Here is a 17,874-nt window from a genome sequence, read left to right on the forward strand (position 1 = left end):
AAGCAGTACTGTAATGCAGAAGGTCTTATCCATCTGGAAGTCAATGATTATCACTGAATCACCAGAGAACAGTAAGGCAGGCAAGCCCGTAATTAATAGTACTTTACAACAATGTCTAAGTTGTTGCAGAGGATGAAGAGTTTTACATTGCTGAAGTGTGGACTGCGTCTGGGACAATAGTTTATATAAAAGTCACTCCTGTTGACATAAAAAAGAATTCTGTGTTCTTTAGACAGATAGCTGTCTTACGGTGAGATAAGTGACAGTTCAGAAATGACTGATACAGATGTAAACAGAACTGGAAAAAATTGCCTTCATGATGTTTGTTTTAATATTATAGATGTTCTCTCTCTTTTCTTAAGTGATACAGATGTAATTCCCAAGGGAATCAAGAAAGAGAGTTTTTTATGCCTCAAACATCACGCAGGGCTTCAAGTACAGAATGAAGAGATTTTCTGTTAACACTATATTAAGACAACGCTTTTTGGTTTCACGAAATATGCAGTTCTTTTACTACTCGTTAATCCACTAGAAGCAATAAAATGCATTTAACAAATCAATTAGTTTTTTCCCTTTTTTTTCTGGTTAAAGGATTTTTGTTGTTTTTATGAAAACAGTATGCAGGTTAAAGTTAATTTAGATAATACTTAAAGAAGGGAAGGCATGAAAAACTTTCATTTGTTTAATTTCCTCAGAAAAATAAAGAATAATTTATATTTAGGTTTTAGGAAATAACTGTTATGGATGCAATTTGTTTTCTAAGACAATATCAGCTATCCCTCTTACAGAACTGAAAACAAAATTACAAAAAAAAGCAGCACACAATTGGAATTTTTAAGACAAAAACTATATAGCACAATATTTGTAAGACAAAAACCTACTCTAGCTTAGAAAAGAACTAATTTTTACTGCATATTTGTCATGGTACATTTAAATTATAGCTTTAATAAAATACATCTTTAGATCAAAGCTGAAAGAAGACATCAGTAGTAGATCAGTGTATTCCATTGTTCTTCTGGATGATGGATGGTTTATGTTTTTTATATTTCCACAGACCATTTCATTCAGTATCATTTTACTCCTCCAGTACATATAAACAAGAGTGCTGGTAGACAAAAAGTATCCTTGAATCCAACCACATTTTGGAATATTCATCAGCTTAGTAAATCCATGCAGTTTATTTTAAACTTTTAGTTCAATCAAATGGCTTTGCTGATGCAGTTTTTCTTCTTTAGATGGCAATATGGCAAATGACATTTTTATTTCTCAGGCAAAGAAGAAAGCGAAGCCTGTACCATGAAATCTCGTAGGAAACATTAAGTCTGCTAGAGTGAATATCTGCATTCACCTGTGACCTCTATTAGGTGTTGGTATTAGGAAGAAAGCCTGTTAGGAAAATTACTCATGGACTTAACTTATAATTGGTGGAACTCAGTTGAATTTCCCACCATTGTAAACATCCACATAATGCCATGAAAAAAGTTCATGTATATTGCATTTTTTTCCAGTTATTGTCTAAGCAAGTTTCTACTTGTTTGAGGTTTCTAGAGGTAATGCAGCTCAGACACTCCTGGGTGCCCTCTCAAATTCGTGGGTCCTCCTGTTTCTACCTTTCTTATTTTCCTGTAAGTGCTTCCATTTATTACTGTTCCCTTGGGTATGTCCAGGTCTTTGCCGACGTTGTTTTCGGTCCCTTTTCCAAACTTGTTCACAGAACTCATCCATTGTGTTCAGGTTTGGGTGGTTGATAAGCTGCATGAAGTCTCTATACCAGACCTTCTGGCTAGGTGTCATGCTGTTGGAAATCTCTTTGGTCTTAGAGCCATCTCCATCGTCGTCTTTATGAAGAAGTTCTTCCAAGTGCTCTGTGTCAATGACTTCCAAGGTCACTTTAAGAAGAGCTTGCATGAATCCATGTTCCACAGCATGACAGAGATAATTGCCTGAATCTTTCCGCTGTAGGCTGCGTAATAGAAGGCCTTGTTCTGTCCTGATGATATGATCATCTGCTCTGATCTGGGGGGAAAAAGGCAATAAAGAGTGTATTTATTTATATATAGATATATACATACATATATGTACATATGGGTCAGAATCGACTGGACGACAATGGGTTTTGCTTTTTTATATTTAAAAGAAGTATAAGTTCTGAGACACTGTGTCAGTAGAAATTTAGGCTTTGTATTGAATATAACATATAAATATCATATATATTTTCAACAGTAAATAACATTTCTAATTTAAGAGACATAACAGCATTTTCCCTTCAGGAAAAAAAAAGGGTTATAATCTCTGTTAATTATTTTTAAGCAGCATATAAAATATTGGTTGTACTACTATTTTAATACAATTTTCTTAATAAAATTATATTTGAAGATATGCGAGATAAATGGAGGAAGAAACAAAGATATAATTTATTTTATAAATCTGAAAACCAGGTTTCCGAGTCAATTCTGATTCATGATGACTCTATGTGTGTCAGAGTAGAACTGTGCTCCATGGAGTTTTCAATGGCCAATTTTTTGTATGTAAATTGCCAGGCCTTGTTTCTGAGGGGCCTCTGGATGGACTTGAACCTCCAATCTTTTGGTTAGCAGCTGAATGTGTTAACTGTCTTTACTACCTGGGGATTCCATAAATACAAAAGTAGGGATATAAATATGAGAGAAAAAGGTAATATTAATTATTGATATTGGAAAATACTATATGATTCTTACAAATGGGGTATTAGAGTGACTTATAACAAGAAAATTGAAAAATGAAATAAAAAAGCAGCAGTTGAGCAAGCAGAAGAAATTATTTATTCAATTTCCTAGGTCTTGTACATACTCTTGAATATATTCAGTACACGTACTCCTCACTTATTGACTATCTCATTCAACATTTCACATTTACAACAATAGTAAAAAATCTACTCTCTGAATATTTTGAACATTAATGATAAACATCTGGCAGTAATGAATTCTGAGGTGTGAGGTGAGAGTCACATTGGCTGTGATGGTTAAGGTTATGTGTCAGCTTGGCTGGGCCATGAGTCTCAGTGGTTTGGCAGTTATGTAATGATGTAATTTGGCAGTTATGTAATGATACAGTCATCTCCATCTTGTGATCTGATGTGGTCCTCCTCCATTTTTGCATAAAGCCTATTTTCACCTAATGATCTGGTCTTTGGAATCTAACCATATCAGTAAGTGAGGAGTTGGTGTATGTTCAATCTCACTTTTATTTTGAATAAAATTTACAACAAAGATCCCTGAAAGCCCAAGCAGGTTATGTATAAAATGAACCTTATTATTCATATGATATGATTACATAGTTTAAAGGCTCTGTTTAAAATGTCAAAAAGATTATTGGAGGATTTTTACTTTTATATTCAGAGTATTTTCATATATTTGCACATAACACATTTTACAAATCAACTAAATAGCCTGGTTACCATTATCTAATGTTTTTTAAGGCTTTAAAGGAGTCTTTACATTTCAGAGTACTCACTGAGGTTTTCTGTACACAACTCTCTAATTTACAGAGGAAGATATGGATCCCTGAGGAGTAAGATCTGCCTGACATTATATCTCTAGTTCATGTCAGAGTTGAGATTGGGACCTCAGATCCTTCATCTTAAATCTTCTACTACTCCCTACCTACCTCCTCTAATTGAGGAGGAAGTTAATGGAGAAAGGAAAGCATGCTTAGACAGCAGAATTAAATGGATAAAAGTTGAAATTAGGGGGAGTTTTTGATTTTTTTATGTGTAGAAATATACAGATAATGTGATTGCTTTTGCAGATAACCACAGGAAGAAATTTTAAAAACTCTTAAATATATGCCAGGATAGTTGTAAACTCCTTCAGGGCAGAAGCTCTTATCACTCCCCTTTGTTCATCTCTTAGCACTAAGCCTGTCATATAATGAGCCTTCAATGAATACCTGTTTAATGAATGAGCTATGGATGGGTTAAGAAAAAGGTAAAGGTTTCCAGTACTTTTTATCCCCTTTAATGTCAAACATGCTGGAGTCACTTAACAGTATATTAGCTAAAATAATCCCATCAGTTTCATTCCTGTACCTCTTCTTTTCGCTCTTCATTTCGCCTCTGGAATTGCCAGTAGACCAGAGCCTGCTGTGACTTTGGACTGCACTCCAGGAACGTGCTACTATTTTCTACTCCATAGATGATTCTTTCTTCAAGGCTGTGGCCATGGTGATTATCTATCCGGTGAAGAGGAAATGGAATGGGAAATATTAAAGAAGCAATCTCAGCTTTCCAAAGTATTTATTTGGAAATTTATGACACACGTTTATTCCCAATTTGAAAGACTTTTACAAATTGATTGAGGATGGCAGAAATGTCAAGGATGTAAGGTTTCAGAACCCAAATGCCGACCTAAATAGACTAATCATTTTGGTACGGGTTGTATAAAGCATATGCAGTGATTTGTCTACCAGAAAATAGCATTACATTAAGAAAATCAGTCATGTGTGGAGTATAACTCTACACCTTTATATGCCATAATAATATTCTACATGAAATTATTTTCACTGCAAAATTCCATGCTCTGAGTAATGGGGTGAGCAGAAAGTTATTGTACCAGGGTAGTGGAAACAAGGATCTGTTTCTGAGAAATTATTTTACTTTTCTGTGTTTGTTTTTCATCTGTATAATTAAATTCATCGACCAATAATATTTACCTAGTGTTTTGCAGAAGGTAGAGTTCAGGAAGTTGAAATTCCCCACCAATAACCCATAAATAATCTACAACTTTGTTCTGAAGATCAACTGGTGTGAAATGTTTAGGATGGCTCAGAAGAAAGATACATAGCTATAATGCAATGTGGTTTCAATTGTCCTTTTTTTAAAAATGACACATCTTTTATTATTTTCAAGAATTAAGCAAGAATATATAATAAAATACAGCAATAAGAAAATCTGTTTCCTGATTAAATTTCTATTATTTTACCCTTTATGTAACCTCCTTCTATGCGGTAAATGAAACACAGTTGAGATCAAACGTATGACATAGGGAGTCTAGGTAAAACTCATTTAGAGAGAAAAAAAAAAGAGAACTCCTTATAATCTTGTATAATCCTGTTTCCACTATGACATCCTGTACAATCTGGAACTCATTAAATTAATTTAGGAAATAATAAATATATTTTCACATGCATAGGAAGCTGACAGTGTAGACAGATGAAAAATTTTTGCTCTCTACTCTAAACTCAGCCAGACTTTTAATTAAAAAAGGCTTTCCCTCCTTTTTGGCATGACTTGAACAGTTTTACTCTTGCCATAATCAACTGAGTACTTTTGTCTGTCATAGCTGATACAATTTGCTCTCACTAGGGTAAAAGCTTTCCAAAACGCTGCTCCATCCAATCCCTGTTACCACCCATGTCTACTCTCTCCTACTCTCACCCTGACGATAATCGACCTTCTGCCTCTATTTTCTATCACCAGAGGTGCCAACCTCAATGCCTTTTTCTCTATTGCCCTAGATGTGACATTCTTCTAACATTTGGAAGTTATTTGCCCATTGTTACTTAAAAGATGAAGCCCCTGGATATAAGAAAATCTAAGAAATGAATAAATGGAAAAAAAAAAAACAGTATTTAATTGATTCCAAGATACTATGTCTATATTGAAAACAACAGTTTTGTTTTTCTCTGGAATTTTTAGTGTAGCTTATAATCAATGGTATTTTTGAATAAATACAATGTTTCTATACTAGTTTTCAAGACTTTTGCTTCCCTGGATATAGCTGAATCGAATCGCTATATACAAACAGGGATTGGAACATATCCAATGATTCAGAAAAAAAAAAGCTACCATAATTAGAATGTCTTGTCACAGAGGCCGAGACACACACAATGAACCCATTTTTCTCTGCTGATTGTTTTGCAGTTTAAACTTTTTGGCCAACAAATCCATATTTTTAGCAATTGAACTTACATTCAATCTCTCTATATATGAATTAATCATAAGATACACAGAATACTAGTAAAAAACCACTGGATTTAGAAACAAATGACATGTGATCTACCAGGAACTTCTCACTCACCAGGCATGCCCCCAGGCCTACTTTTTCATGCACAAGTTTATGATAATAATTGACTTGTTGCTTGCCTAGGGTTGCTGTAAAGTTTCAAAGGTATAAAGTACAAGGACATATCGGTCTATGTGACCATAGCAACTGATGGTATAAGCAAGTTACTTCTCTCAAACATAGAACTATGTTTAACTTACTTGATACATTAGTTGTTACATAGCAAAGAACAATGTAACTTTTATAATAGGAAGGCAGAGACTTTTAATATAAACATAACATCAATTGCCTCATATGTATGCAAAAGCTGGACAACGAATAAAGAAGACCAAAGAAGAATTGAGACATTTGAATTATGATGTTTGTGAAGAATGCTGAATACACCATGGAGCGTCAAAAGAACAAACAAATCTGTCTTGGAAGGAGTATAACCACAGTGCTCCATGGAAGTGAGGATGGTGAGATTTGGTCTCACGTACTTTGGATATGTTAACAGGAGGAACCAGTCCTTAGAGAATGACATCATGCTTGGTAGAGTAGAGTGTCAGAGAAAAAGAGGAAGACCCTCAAAGAGATGGGTTAACACAACGGCTACAAAAATGGGCTCAAACATAGCAACGATTGTGAGGATGAAGCAAGACCTGGAAGTGTTTCCTTCTGTTGTACATATGACTCAGGACTGACTTGACAGCACCTAACGACACCATCTGTTTTTCCATTGAGTTGTCTTCTTCCTAATTAACTTAATCATCTGGTTGATTCATAGAGATAGCTTTCTGTTAACTTTTCTTATGTTTTTGGGAAATCTGTTCAGTTTTTGCTTTCTCTTCAAGATCTTCTCTGGTGGTGGCAATATTTTTCCAATGTACCCCCCCTCAAAAAATAAAAGATAAAATTGATTGTTGTAATAGTAAACAGAAAGAGAAATTGTAAATATTCTTATATTTAAAAATATTTCATTTTATGTACTAGTGAACTATAATATAATCTAAGATATTTGATTTAACAAAGAATTTATACCAAGTTGCTCTTAGATGAATATAGCACTATTTCATGGTCTTCTTTAAGAAACACCATGACATTCAGATACTTTTTCACCTGGAAAAGAACCGCAACTGCGAATTTGGCTCACTGGTCTTGGTGCTTTTGTTAGTTTGCTTGGATAACTACTCTTGCCAATATCTTGAGGCTTCATTCTCTTTTAAACTGTCCATCTCTTTCAATCCTTTGTTCAAAAAGAAAAAAGAAAAGAAAGAAAAACATCTAGCTAGTAGCCACTGAACCTGCTATATTAACTTCCCAACTGTGGTGAGCTGGCAGGTGTACTATCCCACTTCTTTTGAGGTTCGCCTATTTTATTTTGTTAAGTTTCGCTGCAACCAACAGTAATCACAACAAGTAAATGTGCACTGAATACATTTGTTTCTGCTAAGTCCTCTGCAGCGGAACTTTTCCACCATCAGAAACTTTCACTTTAGGATCAAAACTTTCATTTAGAGTGGACTTAGTCCGTCCCTGTATATTTGAGTGCTGAGACGTAATTGTAAACATTTTTCTGTTAGTTTTTCTACACCTGCCACCTTATAAGCACATACCCAATAAATATTTCAGAAGAATGTTGAGAAGGCACTCACTAAATACCCATTCCCCCTCCTGATCTTCTACCCTACTTATCTGCATACATTTTGTACATACTGAAAGCACTAGACACCCAATAACATTGTCTCATCTCTCTCTCTATATATATTTAAAAATTTGCAAACATGAAGAATTTTTTGATTGTGGTCTTCTGACTTTATTAGACTCTTCAATTATCTCTGGGGATATTAAAAAACCTGTTGCCATCGAGTCAATTCCGACTCATAGCAACAGAGTAGAACCGCCTATTAAACATATCGTTAATTTGAATGTTTATTAAAGCAAGGACTCTGCATAGCAATGGCAGCACAGAATAGCTGTACTCTAAGTACGTCTTAGAGAGTGTAATATTGAACTCCTAGTTACTCAATTTAAGTCAAAAACTCAACCGAGAAAAGCAGTGTTGATTAAAGATTCCCTGAATGATGTGTAACCTTGCAGATTAAGAGTAAAGATAATCTAAAATCTCTCTCTGGATTAAACTAGTTGATCTGAGAATTGCTTACATGGAACACATCATGTTAACCCAACAGAGAATTATTTTCATTGGATTGTGTTTGGTACAGTGCTCCCACCCTATCCTGAGGGAACCTATGAGAAATACTCTATGAAGTTGCTCACTGTGATATGATGGTTTTTTATATTGTTGTGATAGCTCAAATTGTTAATCCAATTCTTAAAAATCCTTTATTGAGAACCATATTAAAACATGTTGTAAACTCCTTTCAAATATCGACCCTCCTTTACCACTTTTTTTTTTTACCACTACCATCAAAGAAAGCATTTCTTCTTCTATGCTTTATAAAATCTCTTTTAATATATCTTTTCTGACCATATATTACAATTTCTCTTCCCATATTGTGTATTCCATTAATCCCGGCACAAAGTCTATCATTAACCCTTAGCAAATGTTTGCTGAATGGCAAATATAGGTAACTGTTTAGATTGAATTTGAAAATTGAAATGCCATATATCTTCAAAATGCTGAAGACAAGGAGTTAGCACAATTTCATAAAAGAAACAGTAGCAGCTAATCAAAAAGGGGCACATGATTTGTAGCCCTGATAATGACAGAACATTAAACTGTTGGTGAAGGCAAAATTTTAAATTTTCTAAAAATGTTAAGTTTAAAAATGTTATAAAATTTGATTTGAGATGTGGTGGGAGCAGGTGCTACTCAAAAATCCAAAATTCCAGACACATAGTATAGAATAATGAGAAGAAAACAGATTTGAGAAAATAAAAAAAGAAAGAAAATAGATGTGAATATATCCTCATATCTCCAGGGAGGCCTGTACCTCTAAAGGATGTCCGGGGCAATGAGTAACCTTGTAGGCTTCCAGAAAGAAAACAATCTCACTTTAATGCATTTTAAAAAACATTTCACACTCAGAGAGCAACTGTGTTGAATACAAACTTTTGTCATGAAAATTACCAGTAGACAAGAAAAGGATAGTTGTTAAATTGACGTAATGAATTCTCTTGAGTTCAACAATCTGGATTGTTAGAACAAAACAGTTGAGAGAAACAAAACATTAAAATGATTTTAAAAGCACTACTGTGTTTGGATAACACAATGTTACAATATGCTGCAGCTTCTAATGACAAGAAATCATGTTTTGAGGAAGCAATCTTCAATTAATCATTTCCTTTTCTACTGGGATAATTTATGGAAATGAATTGAGGCTAATAAACCAGAAAGAATGGGAGGAAAGAAAGAAGTTAAATAAATTGCTTCCTTTTGTAACAACAAAAAGTCATGATATCCATCATTTGGCCAGAAATTTCATGTTGCTAAAGGCCTTATTTAGCATTTGATTCTCTTCCAATGTGGCAGAAACAGAAGGCATCACATTTCAGTTTCCCATTTATTTCACTCCCCATTTTAACCCCATAAATGTCTCTCAAGATTTAAATGCTAGTAATGTAGCCATCCTAGGAAATGTGATGTCACGTGGAAAGGCAGAGATGGGTACGGTACCAACCCGTTGCCGTCGAGTCAATTCCAACTCATAGCGTCTGTAGTGGACCATATATTCATTCAACTCTCTGTTATACTTTTGTTGTTATCCCTTTTTAGGTTAATTAAAAGTTGATTTTTGTAGATGAAAATATAAAAGTAAAACTTAGTTTTTGAGAGGGGGCAAACAGATGCAAACTATTTTAAAGATTTAAGTTATTAATGAATATACTTAGTTGTTGAAATACCTAAAGAGAAATCTAATTCCAGTTGTTTTTATCAAATTGTAATTTTAATATTTTTCTCAATAATTTTCAGTATCAAAGATCAAGCAATGCATGAAGGGAAATACTGCTCACCAATTATTGGTGACATATAAAACTGTATATATGCACTAGGGTACTTAAGTATCAACATCGATATTTAAGTTTTCCTTAAAAGAAATGATTGTAAATGATTTTCTCAAAGACACAACAGTGTTTTTATCTATAGAAAACTCCAGGATTTGACTTTAGGGGATAACGGATGAATCAGTATCTCTTAGAAAGACATATTTAATTTTTTTTTAATGAAAGATAATTAATTGCCTTGTACTTAATATTCATGTATATTTTTGGATCCTGACTATTAAGATAGCTAACACCAGATTTAAAAATCACATATATTGTAGTGTGCCTAAAACAGATTCTACAATATATACTAAGCTGTATAACAAGGATCATGTGTGTCTCTTTAACAAGATAATGGTTAGCACAATATTTCTCCAACGCTTAGTATGATGCTTATACTAAACAAGTTCTCATTAAACGTGTGGTCAATGTATGGTCCGCATGCATGCACGCACCTAGAAATGCAAGCAGCTATGTGTGTTAAGGAAACCCTGGTGGCATAGTGGTTAAGCGCTACGGCTGCTAACCAAAGGGCTGGCAGTTCAAATCCGCCAGGCGCTCCTTGGAAACTCTATGCAGCAGTTCTACTCTGTCCTATAGGGTCGCTATGAATCGGAATCGACTCAAGGCACTGGGTTTGGTTTTTTTTTTGGTTTATGTGTGTTAAAGTCCATGTGATTAATCCATCTGCAGAAATATGACCAGCCTATGTGAAATTTAGTGGCTGTAACCTTCTTAACCTGTCAAGTCCGAAAAAGACTGAATTAGTGAAGTCTTAAAAAAAAACTTTAAACTTATAATTCTTTGACTTGCTAAAATCGATTTCAATTTTAACCTACTTTCTTTTATTCCTGTCTTTGGTTTCTTGGAAGTAATTATCAGCCAGGGTATGACACGTAGAATCTGGCAATTCATGTAGTTTCCAATCATCCTTCAATCTGCAGATTCTCAGGTATTTGTGTTTGTAATGAGCTGATTGGTATATAGATGGGTAGATGGATAGTCCAAAAAGACAGATGGGGTCAGGATGTCTTAATTTTATTCTTCTTAGGTAACAATTTATTAGGGACAGTCAGTGGTATCTTATTTTTCAGATGTTATTATCTAAAGTATGAGAATGAAAATGAGTAACGTGTTATGAAGTTAAGTATGAAGTCATTTGAATAGTTATATTTAACATTGTGCTTGATCTCTTAAGATGTCAAAGGCTGCAATGCTGGTTAGTACAGGGTAGACTGAAAATCAGTTCCTTAAAAAACAATACCAATATGAAGATATCTACTGCAATATTTATTCAGTCTATATTGAACATCTGGTATGTTTTATTTTTATGATTTTTATAGCAAATGCATTACCAAAGGAACACAAGTAATCTATATGCCAGAGCAAAATTACCATAGGAATTTTTACTTTAAACAAACCAGGAAACATGCACTTTAATGTTTAATTTACTTTTTCCCAAGAGATATGATGGAAGATGGAAAATACCCATTTGCTGAAGCAGACACCTCCTTAAGCAATAATGAAAATACCATCTTTATTTTAATGATTTTTTTATATATATACATCTTGGAATTTTTAGGAGATACCCATTAAAAAACCAAACCCATTGCCGTCAAGTCAATTCCAACTCGTAGCAACCCTATAGGACAGAGTAGAACTGCCCACAGGATTTCCAAGGAGGAGGTGGTGGACTCCAATTGCCAACCTTTTGGTTAGCAGCCGAGCTCTTAACCACTGTGTTACCAGGGCTGCTTAAGAAATACAGCATGCTTAAAAACTGTTTACCCAGTCAAGATATAGGTGTATAAACATCTAGGTGATCTCTGATGACATAAACATATTTAGCAACTTTAATTAAGGAACAATGATAGCACGAAATATTTCAAACTTCTTATTCAGGTTGTCAGTGTGTTTGTGTCTCACACGTATATAAAATGAGTAATTGGATTATTTGCCGAAGATAAATCAGAAGATGAGCGATTGTGAAGATCGATTATCTCCAGTGAAAATGGTTTCTAAAAGGGCTTACAAAAAATCATAGAAAAGAATAATACTGTGATATGATTCCAGATGCACACTTGTTTACATCTTAACAATACAGATATCAGAATGTGTCTTACCATTGTTCTTGATCAAAAGCGAAGTTGATTGCTTCCAGGAAGATTTTTTTTTCTCCCTTCTGCCAGTCACATGGGACCCTACCAACCTGATAACTCTTTAAAGTCTCTGCTCGAAGTTTACTGTCCTACCTGAAAGTGTGGCTTCAGAAAGTATACTCTCATGCGTGCTGCTGCGTTGCTCAGGCAGTGAGCTTCACTCCCTTTCCTCCACCCACTGATCACGGTTAAAACAGATACATTTCCTTGCTATCTTCTTCTGCAAGGGAATTTACTTCTCCTTTACACTAATCTTGAATCATCTGGTGCTCCAGCTTGGTGCTGGGATCTTCTATTAGACTGCTCATCATGGGGACATTTTCTTAGTGGTACATAAAATAACGATGCATCTTATACCCAGTGACAGGTTAGATTTGAGGAAATAGGGTAATTTATTCAAGTTAGGGATTTTTAAGGCTGATGTCATGCTCATCTATCAAATCTTGAGTCTCTCTGTGGAGCTAAATGTTTAGATTCATAGTTGAATTTTCTACATGAATATAAGCAGTTAAGGCTCAGATCATGCATTGGTCTTTGCTACGTTGTTACAGAATCCTAAATTTACAGCTTTGCAGACCATAAAGATGGTACTACCAAACATGTTTTATGAAATTCTGTAACGGTTTTGATGCCAACCAAGACATAAACTCAGATGAGTTAGTTCTGGAGAAAATTAAGAAGATTGAATTCTATGGCTATTTCACTCTGGAATGCTAGAAAGAAAATGTATTTATGCAGAACAGTCAAGAGAACTATTTGGAAGCAAAATCCAAAGATGCCATTAAACTAAAAGACAGGACATAAAATATTTCAAAGATGCAAAAATCTAAGATGATGTTAACTTTAAAAAATATATTATCAATGTACGGCACAGCTTTTTCCTTTTTGGACATGTAGATCATAGCATGGTTCATTCTTCCTTAGAAAAGAAGGGGGAATGGGAAGTAGTTTAAAGGCAAATTGACTTGGACACTCATTTTCTTGAATGCAAAGTTGGACAAGCTCCAATACTGTGCACAGCATTTATTTTAGGGAAGGGAATAAATTGGAAACAATCTGAGATTTCTCTTTAACATCCTGTATAAGGTGCGAGAGGCAAGAGAAGTAGACCTGCCAACAGATATGTATTTAGGGTTATACAAAAAGTACTCTAGGTGAACAGCCACCAGTGAGGGAACAGAAAGTGTGCTGAGATCAAGGGGAAACGGAGGTGGATTTTTATGTTTCACCCAGGACAGTTCAACACTAGTGCAGCCTTTACACAAGAGGGAGCATGGTGTCAAGTGAGTGTTAAAGGTTTCATCTAACATGAAATTTCTTCCACCTTAATTCTGAGGTATTTTATATAGTCCCTCTATTAAAATCTCAGGATATTTAAAATATTGAGTGTTACAGAATATGTTTACCATTACAGCTGGAACTGATCATCCTGAAGTGTATAATTTGGCTTCATGTTGCCTAGCAGCTTTCTGTGCAAACATCTCATATCTTTATACGTTTCCATATGAGTGCATATATTGTATTCAATGTGAGAAGTGACATTAGCAAGACAGCATATATGACTTAACAGGGTGGGGTTTTGGATTATTGCCTACTTTATTTCCAAATATTGACATCACTTATTCCAAGATAATTCACTGATTCCTAATGGTAAGACTCAGCCTGGCCAAATGGGAATGCCAGACTTAGTTACCAAACATTTGAAATTCACTGTAATCTATGGCGTCTGTGCTTTATGTTTGGTCAGTTAGCACTACAAGCAGACAAGGAGTGAAGAGACCTTCCAAAAAGGAATATTTTATTGCTGCAGAGCTCGTTGGATTATTTCATTCTTTCCTTTGATATATCACAACATCTACGTGGAACTGTCTACCCGCAAAAAAGACCCTGTACCACTGAACCACATCATTCCCTTTCCTTTGTATAGTATGCATTCTGATCAAAGAATCTGGAGAAATTTTATTCACGTTCATTTTACTTTTCAATGCCAAGAAACTCTATATGCCCACTCTATTTGCCTCTCTGTAATTTCATCAAAACACATCTTTAAAATCTGAAGTACTCTTCAAAGCCCATTCATTTGGTCATCAGCAGTATTTATTTTGCCACAGTCTCACTTATTTATTTATTTTTTAATATCATTAGGTCAGGCTTTCCCTTTATGTATGTGCACCAGTAACTCCAGCAAATACATTATTTTGAGATACTAAATGAATCTATGGTGGGATTAGATTGCTAAACAAATGGATTTGACAGTAAGAATATATATGTAATTTTCAAAATGTAGCATAGTATGTTATACATATTGGTGTCTAATAAATAATTGTTAGTTAACTCATTGGTTGACAACGATGTTTCTAAAGAGAGATTCTATTTCTGAATGTGATAGTACTAATAATAACCATGCATGACTAAAACGTTCATAATAAACAATAGCTACTTTTTTTTTTTTTTTTTACTGTTTAGTTCAAATGTCTATAGGAAAAGAAAAGCGTTAAGACAATTCTCTAGGTTATAGTTTGAAATACTTAACTCATGTATTCGTTCAACAAATATTTATTGAATATCTATAATATTCATGATATTATATCTGTTTTTTTTTAGCACTAGGGATATAACAGAGAGCAAAATAATAATGTTCCTAACGTTATGGGGTTTAAAGTCTAACAGAGCAGAAATGAGCTGTAGTTATGCCCTCTTGTTTCTTTTACCTTCAGTTATGATCAGTAGCATCTCCATATCTAAGTGAATAGATTCCTTAATATAAAAAAAAAAATTTTTTTTTAACGACTTAATAATTCCTAATACTGCATTTCTGGAATGATACTGATCATAATTAAATTTTTTTCATTAAAAATACATTCATGGAAGAATAGTGAATGCTTTATTGTTCAAAGGAAATAAGCCATTTGAAAAACTTTAAGGAGTATATGTCCAGGGCATGTTAATAACATGCCATACCTGTGTGGGACAAGCACTCAGCCTAACCTCATAACATTTACTCTAATTCAGTGGTGTCTTTCTTGTTTGTAATGAAGACAATAACAGACAAAGTTGCTGGGGAGAAAATCTGGCAAGTAAAGAGGATCCAAAACAGTAAGTTCCATTTGTGGTCACCCACCCCTGGGTAAGGACATTTCTCCAAACAGCCCTCTGAGCGTTTGTGAATCAGATACTTGTACATCCAGACTACGTAACAGGGGGAGTCTGGACTTGTGAAGGGTGACTAGGTTTGTAATGCATGCTGGGAGTGGTGTCTGTACAGTGTTGTTGGTTTTTCGTTTGTTTTTTTAGATTAATGGAACTATGAATATACTACATACCAAGTGAATAGACAAAATCAAAATTAATTGATAAAAAATATTAGGCCTGCTTATAGGATTTAATGTGAAAGGCAACAAAGAATGTTCATTTACAATGTTCACATTTTACATTTTACCCATGTTTTAACTATGAATTATTAGCAATGATGTCATTGATGAGTTTCCCCAGTAGAGGGAAGCATAGCCTCATTATTATTTTCATAAATGATTGAAGTGGAGGGAGTGGCGAATTCCTACAATTTTACTGCATTTTAAAGCAAGATTGGTTGATATTTCATCATTAAATAAGCTGTCTTGACATTAAACAGGCCTTGGCTTCTTTTAGGAAGCATAACGTGAACTTGGTCCAAAACGCTCAATTCAAAGGAATGGCCTACTAGTAACTCAGTGTGAAGACACCTAAATTATCTTCTACTTGACTACCATATCGAATAACAATTTATGGATATATATCATTGTGAGCATCATGAATAATTTACATGGTCTATTTTAAGATGACACTTTCTTCTTTGATACAATTTTTATAAACATTTCTTTGTCTACTCTCCTTGGGTAGCTACTACACACGAAAGCATATACGGAAACCTGATTTCTTTTTGTTCATATAAGACTGTTGAACTTTAAACCATGTGAAACTCTAAAATCTTAAATTTATCATACCTGCGATAATAAAGCTTAATTTATATTCTTTAGAATTTTCTTTCTGCTAGATTCCCTTCATCTTAAGCTAGGTTTCTGTAAGTATTCTGCAAGAGGGATGTACACCTGCAGGCATGTGTGTGAATATGCATTAATGCTTACCGTTTTATCCTGGTGTTAGCAGACTGAAAGATGAAAAATGTGACTTACCGTGGTGCTGTAAGTCTGAGCAGTGAGTCAGTGGGTCTCCATTTCTTATGTCTTGTCGTCTTGTCCGCCTAAAACGAGTACATTCAAAAGACATTATTTTATCTCTATTCCTTCTGGGGAATGTTTCATAATAATGAAGAAAAACCAAAAATCTATATCAAGGCTCCAAGAGCTTATTAGGAAGAAATGCACCTAATTCTGGCTAAAACACTTTTTTTAAAAGCAGCTCATTATGCCTGTAAGAACAGTCTCCAAGAGAATTTACATAGGTAACAGGTATACAAGTAGACTCAGAATGTGTTAAAAGTCAAAGTATTACTAACTGAATTCATGGTTTTTTCCAATTAAATGTCAATCGATAAGACTAACATCTAGAAATACAGGCTTAACATTTGAGGAAAAGCATAAAATTTAGAATAGCATCCCATTTCTCAATAAAACAGTTTAAACTTTTTTTTCTGATTATTAATGAGGGAATATGCTCGAAATTAAAATGCACATGAGGGTTCTTTTTTTTAAATACATATTTATAATTCCTGAGTGTTTTAATAAATTTAAAAATAATAAGCATAGAAATTTTAAAGTTAATTTTTTTTTTCTTTTTGGTTCTGATATCAACATTTTCGTTGAAAAAAAAAAAGTTTCTTATATGACCTCACAGTTATAAATGTAAACCAATTTACCTGAGACGTGAATAAAAGGAGAAAAACAACAGATGTTGGGCTTAGGGGCAAGACTTTGGTTTGCCAGAGGTAGGGCAAGAGATAAGACACCAACTCTATAATAGCATTCAGAAAAGCCAAATTTGCTTACAAGAATCAAAATTAATTATCTCTACATTCTACTGTCCAAGTCATATTTTAGCTGTAGTACATTCTGGGCATCCTCTTTCTCACTTTGTTGACAGTTGACTGAGATGGAAGACATGGACTCTAGCCATGGTGGTGTAAAAAAGGTAATGTGTAGTTTGAGCAAGAGACTAAAAATGGAGCTTGGCTATGTGTGACAGACTGGAAAAGACTGGGGAACACTTGCTGAGCTGTTTACTGCATCTATTTTAATGGGTATTGTCTTGCTATAAAATTAGTTGCCATCTCTAAAAAGAGCTCTCACAAGGCCACTGAGAATTGCAAATATGGATTTTATTATTATATTCACAAATATAGAAGTCCAAAGTATTTATAGATTTCTATTTGTAGAATTAGTAAGTCTATCAAACAGATGTTGCACATTTCAAAATTGAGCCAACAAGAGAACTTGTGAAACATGAACCACAAAGCATTCGGGAAGGCATTTTTCACTCATTTAGGCTTTTGAAAAATGCCTTCACAAAGAACATATAAAATGTGAGGCCTCTAAACATCCTTTCCAAAGGCATAGGATCAGACACATGAAATTGGATTGAGGAAAATCTGTAAAGCACAACAACAAAAGTGTTAATGATAATTCCTTCAATCTTGAATTGTAGGTATGCCATAAACACATTAAAAAATACAGTAATATACAGCTCTTAGT

At 34.2% G+C, this 17,874-nt stretch overlaps 1 protein-coding gene across 1 annotated transcript in view; it reads right to left on the minus strand.

The window, feature by feature from the left end:
* Window positions 1-913: 913 nt before the first annotated feature.
* Window positions 914-17,874, minus strand: part of SEMA3A (semaphorin 3A) — a 231,667-nt gene continuing 214,706 nt past the window's right edge. Inside the window, exons 15-17 of the mRNA XM_049894021.1 lie at window positions 16,360-16,427; window positions 4,067-4,209; window positions 914-2,016 (exon numbers count right to left, since the gene is read on the minus strand). Coding sequence (XP_049749978.1) covers window positions 1,561-2,016; window positions 4,067-4,209; window positions 16,360-16,427 — 667 coding nt within the window. The 3' untranslated portion in view covers window positions 914-1,560. The remainder of the gene's footprint in view (window positions 2,017-4,066; window positions 4,210-16,359; window positions 16,428-17,874) is intronic.

Source organism: Elephas maximus, chromosome 8 (genome assembly GCF_024166365.1).
Source record: "Elephas maximus indicus isolate mEleMax1 chromosome 8, mEleMax1 primary haplotype, whole genome shotgun sequence".
Taxonomy (NCBI): Eukaryota; Metazoa; Chordata; class Mammalia; order Proboscidea; family Elephantidae; genus Elephas; species Elephas maximus.